Genomic DNA, 17,802 nt, shown 5'->3' with positions numbered 1-17,802 from the left:
TGTTTTATGTGTATACGAACACATAAAATATACTTCGCTAATTCTGATCAGTAAGTCGGTTAATGCGATCATAGTATTATAGGAAAAAATTTTTAACTGAAGGAAAGCCGTCAACTGAGGTCAAAATAGCTTATAAAAATTGCCAAGTGTTAGAAAAATATCGCCAAAAACAGTTTGCTTTCGATTTTAATCAACCAAATAAGGCAAAGGAAAAAAAAATCAATTTCAGATAAATTTTAAGGGTTATCAGACACAGGTTCCTCTACTTCAGGAGCAAAAATTTCTGCCGACTCCTCCCCCCACCTGATTCTTAAAGGGAAAAAAAATCTCCGCTGAAACATCTTAGCCAAACTAAAGTTGCTGATTTTTTTAATTTGACACTTGCATGTTCTTTTCCAGTAAATGACGGATGTAGTTTGAGTATTAACATTTGGATATAGCATCGGTAAAAAATTTCCAGAAATGTTATGAACAGTTCATAAATGAACTAATGCATTAAAGAAACTGTAAACAGTTCATAAACACATTTTTGCATTTTCCTAGTAAACATTCCGGAAAATGCTTATTTATATGCTTCCTGTTTCCTTTATATTAAATTAGTTAAATTCCATTGCTGTTTTGAATGTTTTTTTACGCTCATCTTTTAAGGTTATCATTTAGTTAATGCTATCAAAGTAAATAGACAAACGGGATCACATTAAACAGCAGTGACTAATAAATGTAGTGATTATGCAAATTACCAAAATGCAATCAAAACCTGTAAATAAGAGGGAGATGACGGCAACTGAGTTTAATACATTGATTAAACTCAGTTGCCGAGGATTGGCAACTGAGTTTAATTCATATGTAAACATATGAATAGACAAACTTGATAAAATATATCACAGCAGGTAATATCTAAAGACAAAGAGTTAAAAACACGAGTTATCTCGGGATCCATCAGTAACAGATGGGGCACGGATCACGAGTAAACTCGTGATTCATCAGCAATGTGTTAATGTTACTAAATTTTCTAAACTCTCGTAGAGAAAAGCCCGCGGTGAAAAGAGCTTCCAATAGTCTCATCCCCTTTAAACAGATGATGTTCAATAACTGTGGTTTTTTACGTTTTCAGAAATACAGTTTACTAGCCTCTATGAAGATTAATCATAATGAGAAGATTCAATCACATAGTTCGAATTATAAAACTCGCTATTTTATACTGAAAATGTTTAAGTTGTATCATTTATTCAAATAATAATGACAATAATAATAACATGTTTTAGAGATTTTACTTCTAATAATAAATTTTAAGCTTTTATGACATACAGAATGTTCGAAAAGGGTGGTTATTTCTTTAAATATTGACCTCAAACACGCATTTCACCAGCAGAATTGTTCCAAAATAATGCAGAGACAATTTTATGGGAAAAAGTGTCAGCTCTAAAACTTTTCATATGGTCTAAGTGGAATAAAAATTATAATTACTAAAATATCATTATGACTAAAACGAAAAGTTCCATCTTTTACATGAAAACTTCGCGGCCAGTGACATTCGGGGATGTCTTAAATGAATTAAACCATTTTTAATGCCAAATTACTGATCGAATTTTAATATTGTTCAAACAGAATCCAAAAAGCGCTTCGCAAAAGCTTGGTGGAAAGTAAAACCAATAACACTGGTACCATCCTGGAGAAAGATTCTTCCTGAGAAGTCGAAGCAATAACTAAAGTTGCATGCCAAAAGACTGAAACAGTAGATTTCTTCGAAAATGTCGATCGAGAAAACATGCAGGAATGATTCGATGGCGATTCGACTGAGCCGGGCTTTCAGTGCTCGAGTAATGCAGATATTGTGTCAAATACCACATGAACAGAAGACGCAGAGAGTGGTACTGAAAATACAAACGAAGAAAATACTGAGTATTAATTATACATTAGTCGACAGCCAGCAATGACAATGTTGAATCTATTGGACTTCGTCGACCAAACAGGATTCGAATACAATAACATAACACTTAAGAAGTGAAATTCGACAAATATATAAACGTTCTCAAAAACAAAGTAAAGTTTTTTTTTTTTTTTTTTTTTAAAGAAATAAGCACGTGTAATATACATGAAAACTGATAGTTTGGATTATCCGTGTTTCTTCATTATCCGTGACCTGCTTCCCCAGCGATACCCCGGATAATCGACAGTACACTTATATAGAAGATTAAATTTTAAAAAATTTAAATAAAACAAATCCTAAACATAGGATGAGTTAAAAAATCGTCAAACTATCAGCTAGTAAAAATGGCATAACATTAAGTATTTTTTCAAAACAATGTTCTTATTGCATAAAATAAACAAGTGAAAACATCAAAAGTTTCGAGAAAACACTGAAATGTTCAGACACAATGTTCCTATTTCCCAACTATTTTTTTTTTGGGGGGGGAGTCATATCCTACTTAAGCCTTTCTGAAATTCTAATAGTCAAAATTTGAATCAAACTGCGGGTTTTATCAATCCAATTGCCCTTCCTATGCGACGTGGAACCTACATTAGGACCTGCTGATATACCCAGTACTTCTTTCTCGCTAACATATGCAAAATGAGTAAGGACATTCAGAACTCATGAAGCATAATCAATCTACTGCGCTACCAGAAACCAGCGGCAGGACTAATGAGAAAGTTAAATCGATAAATATGACTATATCACAGATTGCCACTTCCTGTTCTCTATCCATAGCTAGCTTGAATCTTCCTAAAAGATTTAATAGCTGGGAATAACTTCCCTCTCAGACCGTAACCTCTCTGTTTCAAACAGAAAAAATAAAGTCTGGTATAGACACGACATGACTTTCTTGTATGGCCTATTAAATTATACGCATTTTTTGCTGCACTTAAACTTATTTCCTCCAATTATTCTAACTTAATTAACGATCTATCAAGGCAAGTTGAAGATGACTAATTTTGAAATTAAATATCCCGATCCATTTTTGTCGTACGGGAGTCAAACTTCTTGTATTTTTATTTTCTCATAACGAATATAAAACTTAAATAATATATAACCCAAATATAAGTAACAGAAACCAAAAGACAGCATTAAAAGTTAGATTTCGTTATATGTCCATTTTTTTTTAAAGATATTTCCAAAACATGAATATTTTCATCATACGGCGGACACTTTTGCTAAAATGGCGGCACTTGCGGATGGAACCGATAATTTTGATATTTAAGATTCAAGAAATAAGACCATTGCTGAAATGGAAAACTGGATTTATGCAGAATGGAATTTTTGCTGGGAGTCGTGTAATAAGAAAAAAAGAGTTAGTGAAAATTATAAAGTTAAACAAGATGAATATTATAAATAATGTTGATATAAATCAGATACTGACTAATCATGGGCGTTTCCCGGCTTATTTTAATCGGTTCCATTCACAGAATAATGATAAATGCTTAATATGTGACAAGTTTGGGAACGCCAGGCACTTCGTCGATGAATGTACGCTTACCCGGCGTGCAAAAGAGAAATATAGAAAGAATTTTAAGGAAGATTTTAAAAGGAACTATTCAAATTTGAAAGATTTTGCAATGGCAGTAATGAAAATTATAAATACGAACAAATATAAAATTGGAATTCGGCAATGAGACTCAGATTTTGGACTTTTTTGTTTTTTCTGGCAAGTCCCAGTTTTTGATCATACGGCCGGCTAGGAGGATCAGGGCTGCGCCCTTATAATGATAATGATAACTACGCCCTTATAATGATAACGTAAACGATTGAGAAAATAAAGGCCGAGTAAGGACTTTTAAACCCAGTAAGGAGAATGGGTATATATATATATATATATATATATAGGAGAATGGATATATATATAGAGAGAGAGAGAGAGATGTCATATACAAACTAGATGTTATAACATATGACTTGTTATAACATACCCATATACAAAATTTCAATGTTCTACAGCTAATCATTTTTGAGTTAAGCGAGATACGTACGTATGTATGGACGTCACGAAATAAATCCATTTTGAATCCATTTTAGAATCCGTTTTGGAAAAAAGAGTCTGTTATTGTATCCGTACATACAGATTTCACGCAAAACGGTCAAAATGGATATTTCCCTTGAAATCTCTAAACGAAATTTTTCGAGTTTACAGTACTTCCTTTACTTCGCACAAAGAAGTAAAAATAATGTAACATAAATTCATTAAAAAAAGTTATTAGTATAGAAAGGTTTTAAACAAAGCATAGCTACACTACTTGTTCATTTAAGATAGCAGTACAAAGACGTAATTAAGAATGCAATGAAGAATGACGCGACAAGTAATCTAAAGTTTCCTCAATGACCTTTCTGTTCTTCTTTAACAATCCTGTTTAAGAGAATTAGATCTTTCTTCCTCTTCACATGATATTACGGATCACTGAGATAAGAACGCTCTAAGAGGTCTCAAACTTAAATTGCATGCACGCCAAATGCACGATCTGAGAGCAGCCGACGGGCCGGATTTTTTTCAAGAAAAAGAAATATATTTTAAATAAATATTAAATTTCGCTTACTTAATATTTATCAAAACATATAAATAATAACAATAATACCCACAAAGGGAAAAAATTCAGAATTATACTAATTTTCTATTTGAAATCTGAAGTTCGGTGCCTATAAGAAGTTTTCGTTGGTTACACTCTGTAATTCAAATATATTGATAGCTCAATATTAATTTCTTACATTCACATTCCTTTTAAATAATTCTAACATGTTTAATTAATCATTAACTAACACACTTTAATTTGGAAAAAAAATCTGATGTGGAGATCATATGACTTCCTAGGGTAGGGTACGAACTGCGCGAAATTTCATCGAAGATCCCCTACCCCTCTCTTATCTAATCCACAAACTGCGGGACGTTTCCTGTCCCCTCTTTCTTTAGCAAGAAGATTGGGTGCTACAAAAAGTCATTTATCGCCATTAATGGGACATTTTATTGAGACTGCAAGCCTGTACTTTCGTTTATCAATATTGCGAAAATTGTGCATACAAAACAAATATTAATTTAAAGTCTGGCATGTGCTAAAGTAAAAATAAATTTCTTTTACACTCATTTTAAAGTTTTATGATGCTTAAAAGAATGATGAGCCAGATCTTTTTTATTCTCTGTAAGAATTAAAATCTTTCCAAGTTGTAGATTTTAATCGCTGATTTATATATATATATCAGTTTTGAATAGTAAAATTGATAGATTAATGACATACACAAAACTGATACATACGGTGACCCGTGGATCATAGGTTGCCGGGGCGTGCTGTATATTATATTATAAAGAAATTGTATGAATAAAACGGTGAATAAAATCATTCCTCTCAAAAAAAAAAAAAAATGCAAGAACAGTGTTGAGAATCCTTGATTTAGAGAAACAAACCTTTTTCTTTTATCCAACTCCCATTTCATAATAAAACTTAGTTATCTGCCGAATTTACGTGGATCGGAGTAAGTAAAAATCAATTTCAAGCAAAATCCATATTAAATAATTTCAAATATTTAAATGCAATTAATTAAATACAACTAATTTTAATATTACAGTTTAATATAAAATCAGATTAGAAACTGACGTCTTAAGAACCCTTTATAAATGTACAGAATAAACAAAGAAATATAAAAAAAAAAAAGTTTCTAACTGGGGTTGCCATGCAGAGATTCCAAATGAATCACAAACAAGAACGTCTGATCTATATAACGAATGAGGCATTAAAAAAAAACAAGAAAAAAAGAAAAGAAAAAATAGGTGGAAAAAAAATAGATAAAAAAAGCATTTTTAAAACAACAGAATTAAAAAATTAAAAGCCGACAGAAGAAATCTTACAGAAATCAATAAAAGCGCATAATGGATAATTTCGTAGATGAACATCTAGCTGATGTTTTTACTTCACATCTGCCATTTTGTGCGAGTGCCAAAAATACGCCAAAATTAATAAACAAATAATATTTACCTCTTGAATTTTCTTGGACTGACGAATTCGCTGAAGCGGAACATTAACCCCATGATGAATATTAACATGAATAAGATATGCAAAAATAAAATGAATTAATGTTTCCATATCTACAGCAAGAAGCGCTCTATGCAAATTGGTGCACAGGCAAAGCAGCCATGGCGAACTACTCAGGATGCACAACAACAATAAACTCGGCACGTGAAGAACCCCACGGAAGCCACATCGGGGTCAGCATCCTTTTTAAAGTGATGAGGAAGGAGAAGAGTTGAACCAATGAGAACAGAAGGATGCTCATAGAGGGACTATCTATCCTTCATCGAAAGGACTTTTCTTGGGACAGTTCCCGAACATGTAGTTAGTTACAAAGCTCTCCTTAGATCCACGTTTCAGAAACGCCGCACGTGAGGAGGGCGAAGAATTATAACATACATTTCCTCTCTCACTTTTATATCGCGGGTAAGCTCAAAATCATGTAAAAATGTGAGTGCCAAAATCATAAAATCTTGCACTACAAAGTATACAAAGTAATTGCTTACCACAGTTTTAAAGAATCTGCAAAAGCAAAACTACTACTCAAGTTGTTATCCAGAACATGCATGCGGCTCCCGAAGCAAATTGTTTATGACTTTTATTAGCGGTTTTATAATGATTTCTATCAAAATCTATCATAGATTTAATATCTTTATATTTTTATTCTTTTCCCTTAATAAATTTCTTAGTTTCAGAAGTATCTTTTTTTTAACGAATTCACAAGTTTTTTTCTCTGCATCAGTTACTTTATAATAAACTGGAAGTTTGAAATACTCACTATTATACTTAATGTCATAACTGAATTCACCTATATTATGTTTTTGATATGGAAGTGTATAAGAATTTTTTATTTAATTTTAACTCTATTATATTAATATTTTCATCACTAAGATTATATTTATCTTTTACAATTGATTTATACAATCCATTATCTATTTCTTCTGTTAAATTATAAATTCTTATTAATTCATATTTATAAGCTAATTCAGGATTTGGTTGCAAGTATTTATTTTTAATAAACATTCAAAATCTGCATATATAACAAATGGAACTCTCAATGAACGATTATAGTTAGTAAATTTTATAAAGTCACTTACTTCTTTAGGCATATTAATTTTATAGGGATTTTGATAACTATGCTATTTAAATTTTTTACTTGAATGTAAATTTAATAAATATCTATCACACCAATATACTTTCATGTCATCCCATATGATTTCTTAATAATCTAAGCATCTTTTAATTAATAATCGTTTATATATAATAAGTTTACATGTTTTCTAATTTATTTTTACTGTATACTAACCCAAAAGTTTCTTTCTTTCTTTCTTTCTTTCTTTCTTTTTTTTTTTTTTTTTTTTTCATAACCGTATATATTAACAGATGTATATCTGTTAATATTTAAGATTTCAAATTTTTTAATTTTATCTAAATCAGGAAAATAATTCCTTCGAAATTTAATTCATTCTCATGCTTTTTATAATTTGAAACTCTTTCACAATTATTTTTACTGGATGAATAGCAGATAAAATAGACCACTTGAAACATTTATTATCATTATATTTTACAATTATAATTGATTTTTTATTTTTTCATTCTTTAGGTAATTCTATATAACATCATATTTAATTCTAAAAATTTTATTGCGTCTGATTTCCATCCTGATCCTTCTTGAAATTCAGTAGCTTCTATGTAATAACTTACTAGAGCAACTACCATGAATATCATCTAAATCTGAATATCTACAACATAGGGTTTTGTTTTAAATGAAAATTCTTTAGGTTCTCTTTGAATCAGTAGGGTCTTTTTTATAATCACTAAATAGTTTAAAATTTACTTTTAAATATTTTTTGTTATATTTAAAGCTTTTTTTATTTAATTTTTAGCAATTTCATTTCTTCTGAATATATAAAAAATCATTAATTTCCTTAATTCCACCTATATTTATAATCCAAAATGTTTCTTATCTACACTTAAACCCGATTCCGCTTCCACAACTTCTAACATAACTAATAAATTAAAATTGCTTTTCTACGATTTAAGCTTTTTGAACAATGATTTTTATAATTGAACGTTGAACGGCTTGCAACAAGAAGGGCTCAGCTCCACTTTTGGTAAATTTCTGTTCGTAGGTCCTTTTAGCTTTAAAAAAAAAAAAAAAAAAAAAAAAAAAAAACTGAAATGTTTCAGATTTTAAATTACGTCCAAAGGGGCGTTTTTTAACATTTTGTGTGTTACCTTTCTTTATTAAATATCATGTTCCTCGCACTTAAACCATAAGATCCAGTGCAACAGCAATATCGCAAAATAGTTTTAAAACGAGCATATCTTTAGAATTTCCGATACAGAGACTCACGCGCTAGAGATAAAAATGTTTTTTCTGCACAACGTTGCCATTGCTCGCTTTGAAATCCTTGAGTTTGTTAATCAAAAATTCGTCAAAGTTTTAAAAAATAGGAAATCGATCATAAAACAAATTTCAAATTTCAAATTTGGTCTTCCACATGCTCATATTCGTTGGAGGATTACGTTATTCAAAATTCGATGACTGTATGTACCGTTGTTTTATGACAATACGAGAAATATACATACATTTATGCAGATTTTTCATTATTTAATTTCTTCAAATATAATGCAGGACTCTAACATTTTGTGGCAACAGTTTGAAAAATGAACCGACATTTATGAGTCCGACGCAAAATGCCAAAACGAAATTAATAGTCCTTCGGGATTCAAATCCCTTTGGACTAAAAAAAAAATCGTTCTTTGCATTGGAGTAAAAAGCCATTGAAGTAGCCGTAAAAAAATGATTTTTGCTAGCACTTTTAATGAAGGCACTGCAAGCCCTTCAATTTTCTTTATAATATCCACCACAAATATCACATTTTATTTTCGGTTTTCTAGGTTTTGAAAATAAATCTTTAATAAAAGAAAACAGATCTTTAAAAAAAAATCCCACTTTCCTGTGTTTGATCTTTTAAATACTATTAAATAATATCAGAATAAATCATGATATTCTTTTTTAATTCTCGTTTTATATTAATGAAGGAAGGTACGCAGTGTGAGAACAAAAAAAAAAGGCTTTAAAAAATGTTTACCTATAAATGGAAGAATTCAGTAGTCTCGAATATTATCCTAAAACTCATCTAAATTTGAAAGATTTAGAACCTGAGAGATAAAATCTGATCTTACTGAGAAACATTCAAATTAAATATACAGGTACTGTAAAAACAGAAGTAAATAATGGAGGAAAAAAGAGGGAATTTTCTTAAAACACATCACAGAAGACTTTCTGACAATGCAATCAAGAAGATTAATAAAAGAAATTACATAGTCGACTATAAAGGTACGATAGATGGAGAATATTTGCATAATTTGGAAAAACCTAAGAATATCTTTTATTTTCAGAGACCCTTTTGAATTCTTTATAAAATTTAATTTTTATGTAAATTCTTTCATTTCAATACTTATATTTTATTCTAAAAAACTTCAGATTTTTGTGTATATTTCGATTTTTTAAAGGTATTTAAAAAATATGTAAAAACATACATATCTAAAAGGTATGTAAAAAAACATAAATTTTTATTTAAATTCTTCCATTTTTTAACCATTTTTAATACTTATATTTTATTCCAAAAACTTAAGATTTTTGTGCATTTTTGGAGTTCTTTCCATACCGAAAAAAATGTGTAAAAAACACGTACATTTCGTTAAAAAAATGTTGTCATTCAGATTTTAGTCATATTGAACCAGCCCAGTCATTATATCTCTATCTTACAGCAGAATATATCTGCTACAATTTTGAGTTAAAATAAAGAAAGAGATTAAAAAGGAGTTAATATAAAGAATAATAATAATAATAATAATACAAATTGGCGGAAGAAAGACCTCTTTCTGAATTCTTATTGCCGCATTAAGCGGTTAATAGATGATAATGCAAAACTTCATCGAGAAATATTTGTATTCAAGAACAATGAATTCTTTTAATTCAAAAATTCATTAATTCCCGGAATATTTCAAATAATTCGAATTCTTGTTAAATTGAGTAATTTCGCTGATACCTATAAATTTAAGTTAACGAGAATTCATTGTGTTTGTGAAATATCAGGACTCAGAGAATAGAGTGGTTAGCTTATTCCACGGGCTTAAAAAATATTTGAAAGTGTCTGTGATACTTAAAGTCTCAATATTTCAGGATTCCACTCTTTTTCTAAAATATTCCAGGATATAACAGTGCGTTTAAAGAGCAACAGAACACCTCGCAAATTCTTTTCGAAACCCGTTTTGACCAAGCGTTGATAATTTTGTATTTTAGTCACAATAAATTGTACACTTTAATAAAGATTTACTTCAAAGTCGTATATATTTGTCATATAATAGGTATTTAAATTTTTTCATCTTTGTTTTTGCATTCAAAAAAGAAATTAACTTCAGAATGAAATATAGTGTCGAGTGTCAGGAATAAAAAAAAATGTAAATATTTTGAGCAAACTTTAGGATTTCGTCTAGAAAATCCCTTAATTTTTCATTATAGTGTATATATGCTCAACAAACCATTTCCAGTTCAAATGCTTATGAAGCAAGTGAAAGGACACTAAATAAAAACACGTATTAATAAATATCTCATTTTCTATCAACAAAAGTATTACCAGAAGACAGGGAAATGATGCAAATGCATATAATATTCACCATATGCAACCTCTGTCATTTTTTAGATATGAAAAAAAAGAACAGTTTTCTCATTCAATGGATTTTTCATTCACAATCTCACAAAATTACATCATCTGTTAACATTCTTACAACATCATCATATCATAATTCTCCTCCTTAAAAATCAGTTTTCCATCTATTGCATTTCTAAAAAAACTTTATATATACAGTCATGCGCAGAGAAGAGTTTATAAAATGCACAAATAAGCATCATAGTGTAAATAGTAAGACGTTTATAAATTAAAAAAATGGTGACTGCTAACGAAAAAAGTAAAAAAGACTCATCGTCTGAAAATATTTGAGAAATTCCACTGGTAGGTTATGATAACACACAAGAAAAAAACTCGAATTATATGCAGAGATACCCTTACCAATCATTTAAAACGTCTCGCGATTTCAATAAGTTTAACCATATATAAAGAGACCATCCACGTTTTCTTCCAAGCCTATAAAAATCAACAAAGCAAATCTTTCGTGATAAACGTACATGAGATACAAACCAACAATCTGTTTTCCCTTTATCATGCAAGCGGGCACCTAAAACAAATGACTTTTGAGCTCTGATACAAAGCTTCCAGTTAAGATTAAATGAAGACTAGACTTGATTTCGCCAGATCAGAGTGCATTTATTAACTGCTTCCAATGTTATTTCAAGTCAAAGAGCATTTGTTAGCCCAAAAGGGACGTTACTCTAAATGGGATATTAGCATTGAAACGGCATTTTGCTTTAAATCACTGCAAACGGGGTATCACATTTCAAGTTGTTGCCACCAAATATTATCGCCCTATATTATATTTAAGGAAATTAAATAATGGAGAATCTGCATAAATCTACGCATTTTTCTCGCATTGTAAAAAAACAACGGTACCCAGAGCCATCAAATTTTGAATAACGTACTCCTCCACCCGAACATGAACGCTTGAAGACAGAATTTTGAATTTCAAATTTGTTTTATAATCTATTTCATATTTTGTAAAACATTAACGAATTTTCGATTAACAAACATAGCGATCTGAAAGTGAGCGGTGGCAACACTGTGCGGAATAAAACATTTTTATCTCCGCGCGAGATCGTCTATCGGAATTGTAAAGATATGCTGTTTTTTAATATTTTGTGATTTTGCGTAAGCCCCACAAACATGATATTTAATAAATAAAGTAAACACACAAAACGTTAATAATAAGAAGAAAAAGAGTTTAGTAAAGCTATCTTAATAAGAAAACGGAATATTGATAGGATAAACTGGGAAAAGGCTGAAAACAACAGAAAAAATTCTAAACCTATACTACTAGGCTGCTTTCAAAATTTTTGTAATTTTGCTGTTGAATTGTGTACGGCGTAAGTCAAAACGATGCTTCATAATAAAGTTGAAAAGACAAAAAAGGGGAATAAAAGAAATGAGTGTAACAGCAGACCTGTACACTGCGAGGTCAGCGAGACCGCAAAAAACCTTAACAAACCCTTTAAGGCGACCATTAAAATCTGAAACCTGATTCAGGATTTTTTCTAATAAAGAGTGCGGCTAAATCCTCTTTTGTGTCTTTCTGATAGACACATGCAACTGATTAATATGAGGAATAGATAAAAGTTCATTTGGAAAAAAATAAATTCGAAATGAAAACGGCAGCAACTTTTTGAAAGTTTATGCGATCATTACAATACGGTTGCTTCTGTAATACTATATTCTGCAATGAAACGGTCGAATATCAATTTCAGATAAATATAAGACGCTGTACAAATTTTTTAGTAATACATTTCTTTTATCCCAGAATGGGATTCAACTTAGACATCGCATACTGCATGCATAACTTTTTAATATCAGTTTATGTAGCACAATTCAGTATCTATGATTCTATACATAAATTATGGACTAAATTTAAATTGTAATAACAAGAAAACAGTCCTAATATCATTCGTATGTTATAAATCAATTCCCGGATACACTTAGAAATGTAGCATTTAAACATTAAAGCAGGGTTTCCCAATATGGTCGGTATCCTCTGGAGATCAAGGAAATTTAAAGGTCAATAGTAATCAAGGCATCGACAACAGATCGATATAATCAAGATCCCATTAATAACTAAAAAAAAAAAAAATAATAAAATTGATAGTTAACTGTTTATTGATATTAAACATCATGTAGTAGGGAAGAAATCATATAATATAAGGGGAAAATATACTAAAACTATTTAATATATATATTAAAATCGGTATTTTTTAAAAATACATAAATTGTTCATGCAATAATTGCAATATAAAAAAGTAAAAAGCAAAACACAAGAAAACATAGTCAAAAAATACAAAGAGCAGGAAACTGGAGTAGAGAACAAAAAACAGGTTGAAAGTTTTTGAACGAGGAAATTCAGTTAAGCAATTTTACGCCAAATATTATAAAAACTGCATTAATACATCATGCGCAGCCATCAAATTAATTCAAATCGAAATTCTGTGCAGTTAGAATCTGTGATTGTTTCTGAAAACTTGTTTATATTTGTAAAATTTAAAAAAATAATAAGAATAATACTGTTACTAATTTTATATAACAGTGAAAATTTATGTAAAATTGTAGTATCTCTTGTGTAATGTAACATGAAGTGCCTCAAAAAAAGAGCAGCTCTGCCGAAAATACACAATTACAGGGGCAAGTCATTGAGGTAAATCGCTATCTCGCTAAACTGGCGAGAAATCGCCAGCTGGGAAGGGTTTTAGCGACTAATGTTTGTCCACAAATTTAGCAAGAAATCGCCAAAAATCAACAAACTCGGCGATCATTTGGCGACATTTTGGTCCGGTCCACGTATAATTGTAATTGGTACTGTAATTGATCTCTATAGGTTACTGTAACTGTACATACTTTCCAGTAATTTCGAGAAATATCTGTCTAGTTTGTCTATTTGTCAGAAGCTAATTTCTCGGCGGCCGGAGAAAAACTATATAAGACCGAAGACAGCGTTAGCTCTCGTTATTTTTAGTTCATATTCGACTTCGGAGTACTACTGAGAGATCTACATGAAAGCTTTGCTCTTTATATGAGTTTCCATTGCCATTGTGTTTAACATTCTTAGTAGTTTGAAGAGGTAACTACTGATTGTGCTCTATTATACCGAGAAGAGCTGTACGATAACTTTTGAACTCATTTCCAGAACTTTAAAGTGCTTCTTTTGGGAAAATAAATTTTATCAAACTATCATCGATTCTATGAGAATTCAATCTATTACGAACCCATACGCACTTAAAAATACAAAGAATAATTAAACATAAATCTAATTAACAGTTTTTTTAAAAAACTTATTCTTAATCTAATTACCATATTTAAGTTATAATGTACAATTATTTGTATTATGATTATGTTGCATATTGTATAATAGAGATATAAAATTATAAGGAGGTCAGTGCAAGAAAAAGGACCAGGAGTCCCTTATTTAAAGCAAAACTAAGTATGCATATTTCACCTATTAAACGTTAGTTAAGTCTTTATAAAAATGCTTTACGGTTATTTTTATAATGAATCGAATAAAAATTAATTAGATGAAAAATTTCACTGAAAATTCCTCGGTAATAATGGGATTTGAATAATTTTAAATTTCATTACTGGGTGTTATTAAAGAACTTGCTATCAACATTTTCTTCATTCGAATGTAAGTGAACGACACCTATTCTAGATGTATATTTGAAAAAGATGATCTAAATTCAGATAAACAAACAAAAAAATAAAATAAAATAAAAAATAAAACAAAAAAAAAAAAATACAATAGATTTGGGGATTTACCGAGAGATAAGATGAAAAATAGATGGAACCGATAGAACTGGAAGAGTTGGCAGCGTTGCCATCCTCATTTTTGGGCTATTGTACTAAACTCCCAAACATATATATATTTGATAAATAAATAACCCCTCACAAGAATAGAATAATTATGCTACCCGCGAAGTACTAATAAAAGAAACGAAGAAGGGAGGAAAAGAGAATGATTGAAACTGCAAATGGCTGACAGAGGAGCTGCTGCGACAACTCTCACAAAATTGGGAAGTTGCCATCTCACAAGGAGCAAGGCCGTCTAGTGCACTGTGTTAGAGATGCTAAACAACTGTCCAAACAAATCATAACCCGAATCATATTTTTCTCCCAATTTTTTTTACATTTTTTATACAAAATAACACATAATTTTTTTAACCTGTAACTCAGAATTTTTAAATAAAGGTTTATTTTTTTATTCTGTGCTATGCTTATTTTCTAAAGTCCTGCAGGGACATAATTGAGAAACATTGCTAATAAAGCTGGATTGTGAAGTTAATTGAGAACATTTTCACTGATTACACAGATTATTGGTTGAGTATGGATAGTAGCATCTAACTTCAAACATACTGCTTGATTATCTAAAACATTACAGCATTTCTTAATTTGTTCTTCTTACATGTCATTTAATAACTTTCCATTTAAGTCACTTTTAGGAGAGGGCATATATCCAGGCCCCAGCACTCATTATTTTTATGAAATGATGCATTTGTAGCATAAAAAGAAATTTACCTAAGATTTATTTTAGATTCTAGAGAAGATGGTGTTTTTGCTACATATTTACTTAGATCACGTGCCATATGTTTTGAATTAGTGCACTCACCATTAGATTTACAGGTACTTACATATTATTTCGTCGACCATGAAACTGTTAGCAAGTAACGCAATTTAGTGCCAATTATGGATAAACGTGATGTAAAAACATCCTTATAACATCTGCTGTTTCGTCTAATGTAACCGTGATTGATTCTCCATAAGCCACCTTTTGTTTTTACTAAGAAGCAAATAAATAGACTGCTATTTCTGCATTTGTTTCTTACATTTTGAAAATAACGGTTAAAGTTTGGAACCTACCCACTACAGAACAAGAAGTAATGATCCAAAGTTATATGATCAAAAAAATGGATACATTAATGAACAAGATATCTCAGTTGAATATGCCCGACAAAACGGCAGCAGATTGGAACAATTGCCTGACGGAAGTTTGTCTCATAGCATTTCTAAACAAAGCTTCTGATCAAACTGGAACTTAAGAAAACAGTGCAAATCATCAAAAGCCTTTTTGCGAAGAGCCATGAACAAAAGCTGGTCGCATACTGATTGTTTCTAAAAAGAAAGAAGCATTAGTTCCTTCAGAATTCGGCAGGATGATTGGTGCAACTTTGGCATGATCTCTACAAATTTTCATGGTTCGAGGATATCCAACTTTCACAGTCGATGGCATAATATACAAGTGCCGATTTAATAGGGGGACCGGAAAGTAATGTCGTTTCTACGCGAAAACTACATGCTAAGAGCAGAATTGGAAACAAATCCATGTCAAACACTCTTAACCAACTTTGGTCGACCATCCAAGAACATTTAAAGCAGAATGGAAAAATAAGCATAGCATGAGGCACCCATAATCTGTCCAAAAAGAGCAAAACCAACCTATCTATCACATGCAACGTATTGCTTCAACGGCACCATACAGAACCGTTTTTTGATCGTTTGATTAGTGGAAACAAAAAAAAAAAAAAAAAAATCCTATATGATAATCTTAAACTCAAAAGGCAGTTTTAATAGGGGTTACAAAGGATTTACATCCCGAAAAAACACTTCTGTGTGTTTGATGGAGTATTCGCGTAATTGTTCATTTTGAATTGCTGAAACCTGGAAAAACTGTAAATGTAGAACTTTATTGTGAACAATTGGATCTAGTGAACCAATCTTTAATCGAAAAATATCTGGCGATTGCCAACGGAAAAGGCGTCATTCTGCAACATGACAATGCAAGACGAACACTGGAAAAATATAATGAATTGGGGTGGGAGGTACTGCCTCACCCACCATGTTCGCCCGATATCGTACCCTCGGATTTCCATTTATTCCGATCCCTACAACATTTTCTTAGTGACAAAAAAAATTTGAAAATTTGGATGATGTCCAAAATGCCATCTCGAGATATTTTTCTCAAAAACCAATTGATGTTTATTGGTCTGGGATTGAAATCGGCATACTAGATGGCAAAAGGTTGCTGATTAAAAATAAAAACTTGTTACAAATTTATTCGTTTGAATTTAATGCAAGAAAGCAACATTACTTGCCGGTCCCCCTAATACATTTGAGAGACGGATATGGAAGCGAAACGCTGTCTTAAACTGCATTAACATGTCTTGTTTAAAATATTTGAACCATACTTCTTTAAAAAAGCTTATTTTTTTATTCAGTCAATAAAATTTCTTTAAAAACAATATAGGCTATCTTAATATTTGATTTTTAACATATTTCGTATCATTTAAAAAGATGATAGAATATGGCATGTTGACCTGCATACTCACATAAAGGTAGATGAATTGTATTATTTGTTAAAGAAAAGCTATCTGGGAATTAGAAAAAATTGCAAGGAAGAGGAGAATGAGAGAACCTGCGAAGGAGACAGAAAATGCTTTTGAAGGCGATTTTTTAAAGGAAACTGATATGTAAACGGATATAAACCCTACCCAAGAGGATAACACTAAATCCTCATAAAGCCAGCTTGCTCAGTCATTCCATCCAAATTTAGACAGATGCAACTTTTTCATACTTGAAAAAAAAAAATCTTCCTTTATATTAAAAAGGAACTTCAGAAATTATTTTCAATGGGATCAATTAATTTCAATAGCAAATTATCAGATTCATTACTGATATTAACAATACACTGTTAAAAAGCAAGTTTCCCCACATTTCCAGAAAGTACAGCACTCCAGTGACAAAATTTTAAAAATTTTAAAAGATACTATTAGGAATATTCCAAAACAAATCCAGTTTTTGAAAGTTATAATGCTAATACTTAAACATATAGGTCTTATATAATTATTACACCACTGAAATTAACTAATAAAAACAGGTCTAGAATAATACCCGTGGTATTTACAATCATACAAGGTTAGGTTGGTTACATTATATTAGGTTACTTGCAGTGTTGGTACTAAGCTTTATGCTGCTTGAAGCAATCTCAGGGACTCATAATGTCTGCTGACCAATGCCTCTCTAAATTCTAAAAAATTTGTTGCAACTAAATTCTTCTGCCCAATACATCCGCACATATTGCACCTACTGTGGCCCCGGT

General features: G+C 30.8%; 1 protein-coding gene across 2 annotated transcripts in view; it reads right to left on the bottom strand.

The window, feature by feature from the left end:
• LOC118192081 (uncharacterized) overlaps positions 1-17,802 on the bottom strand; it is a 177,589-nt gene that overhangs the window by 145,717 nt on the left and 14,070 nt on the right. Inside the window, exon 1 of one of the 2 annotated variants that reach the window (XM_085806737.1) lies at positions 5,956-6,137. The exons of the other annotated variant lie outside the window; for it this stretch is intronic. Within the exon in view, the coding sequence (XP_085662863.1) occupies positions 5,956-6,023 (68 nt within the window). The 5' untranslated portion in view covers positions 6,024-6,137. Of the gene's footprint in view, positions 1-5,955; positions 6,138-17,802 lie in introns of those variants that run through there. 2 annotated transcript variants of the gene reach the window in all.

This window comes from Stegodyphus dumicola, chromosome 12 (assembly GCF_044657685.1).
Source record: "Stegodyphus dumicola isolate Sdum_Otavi_A_Nest chromosome 12, ASM4465768v1".
In the NCBI taxonomy this organism is placed as follows: Eukaryota; Metazoa; Arthropoda; class Arachnida; order Araneae; family Eresidae; genus Stegodyphus; species Stegodyphus dumicola.
The sequence above is the reverse complement of the archived record's forward strand: the minus strand, read 5'-3'. Positions and strand labels throughout refer to the sequence as shown.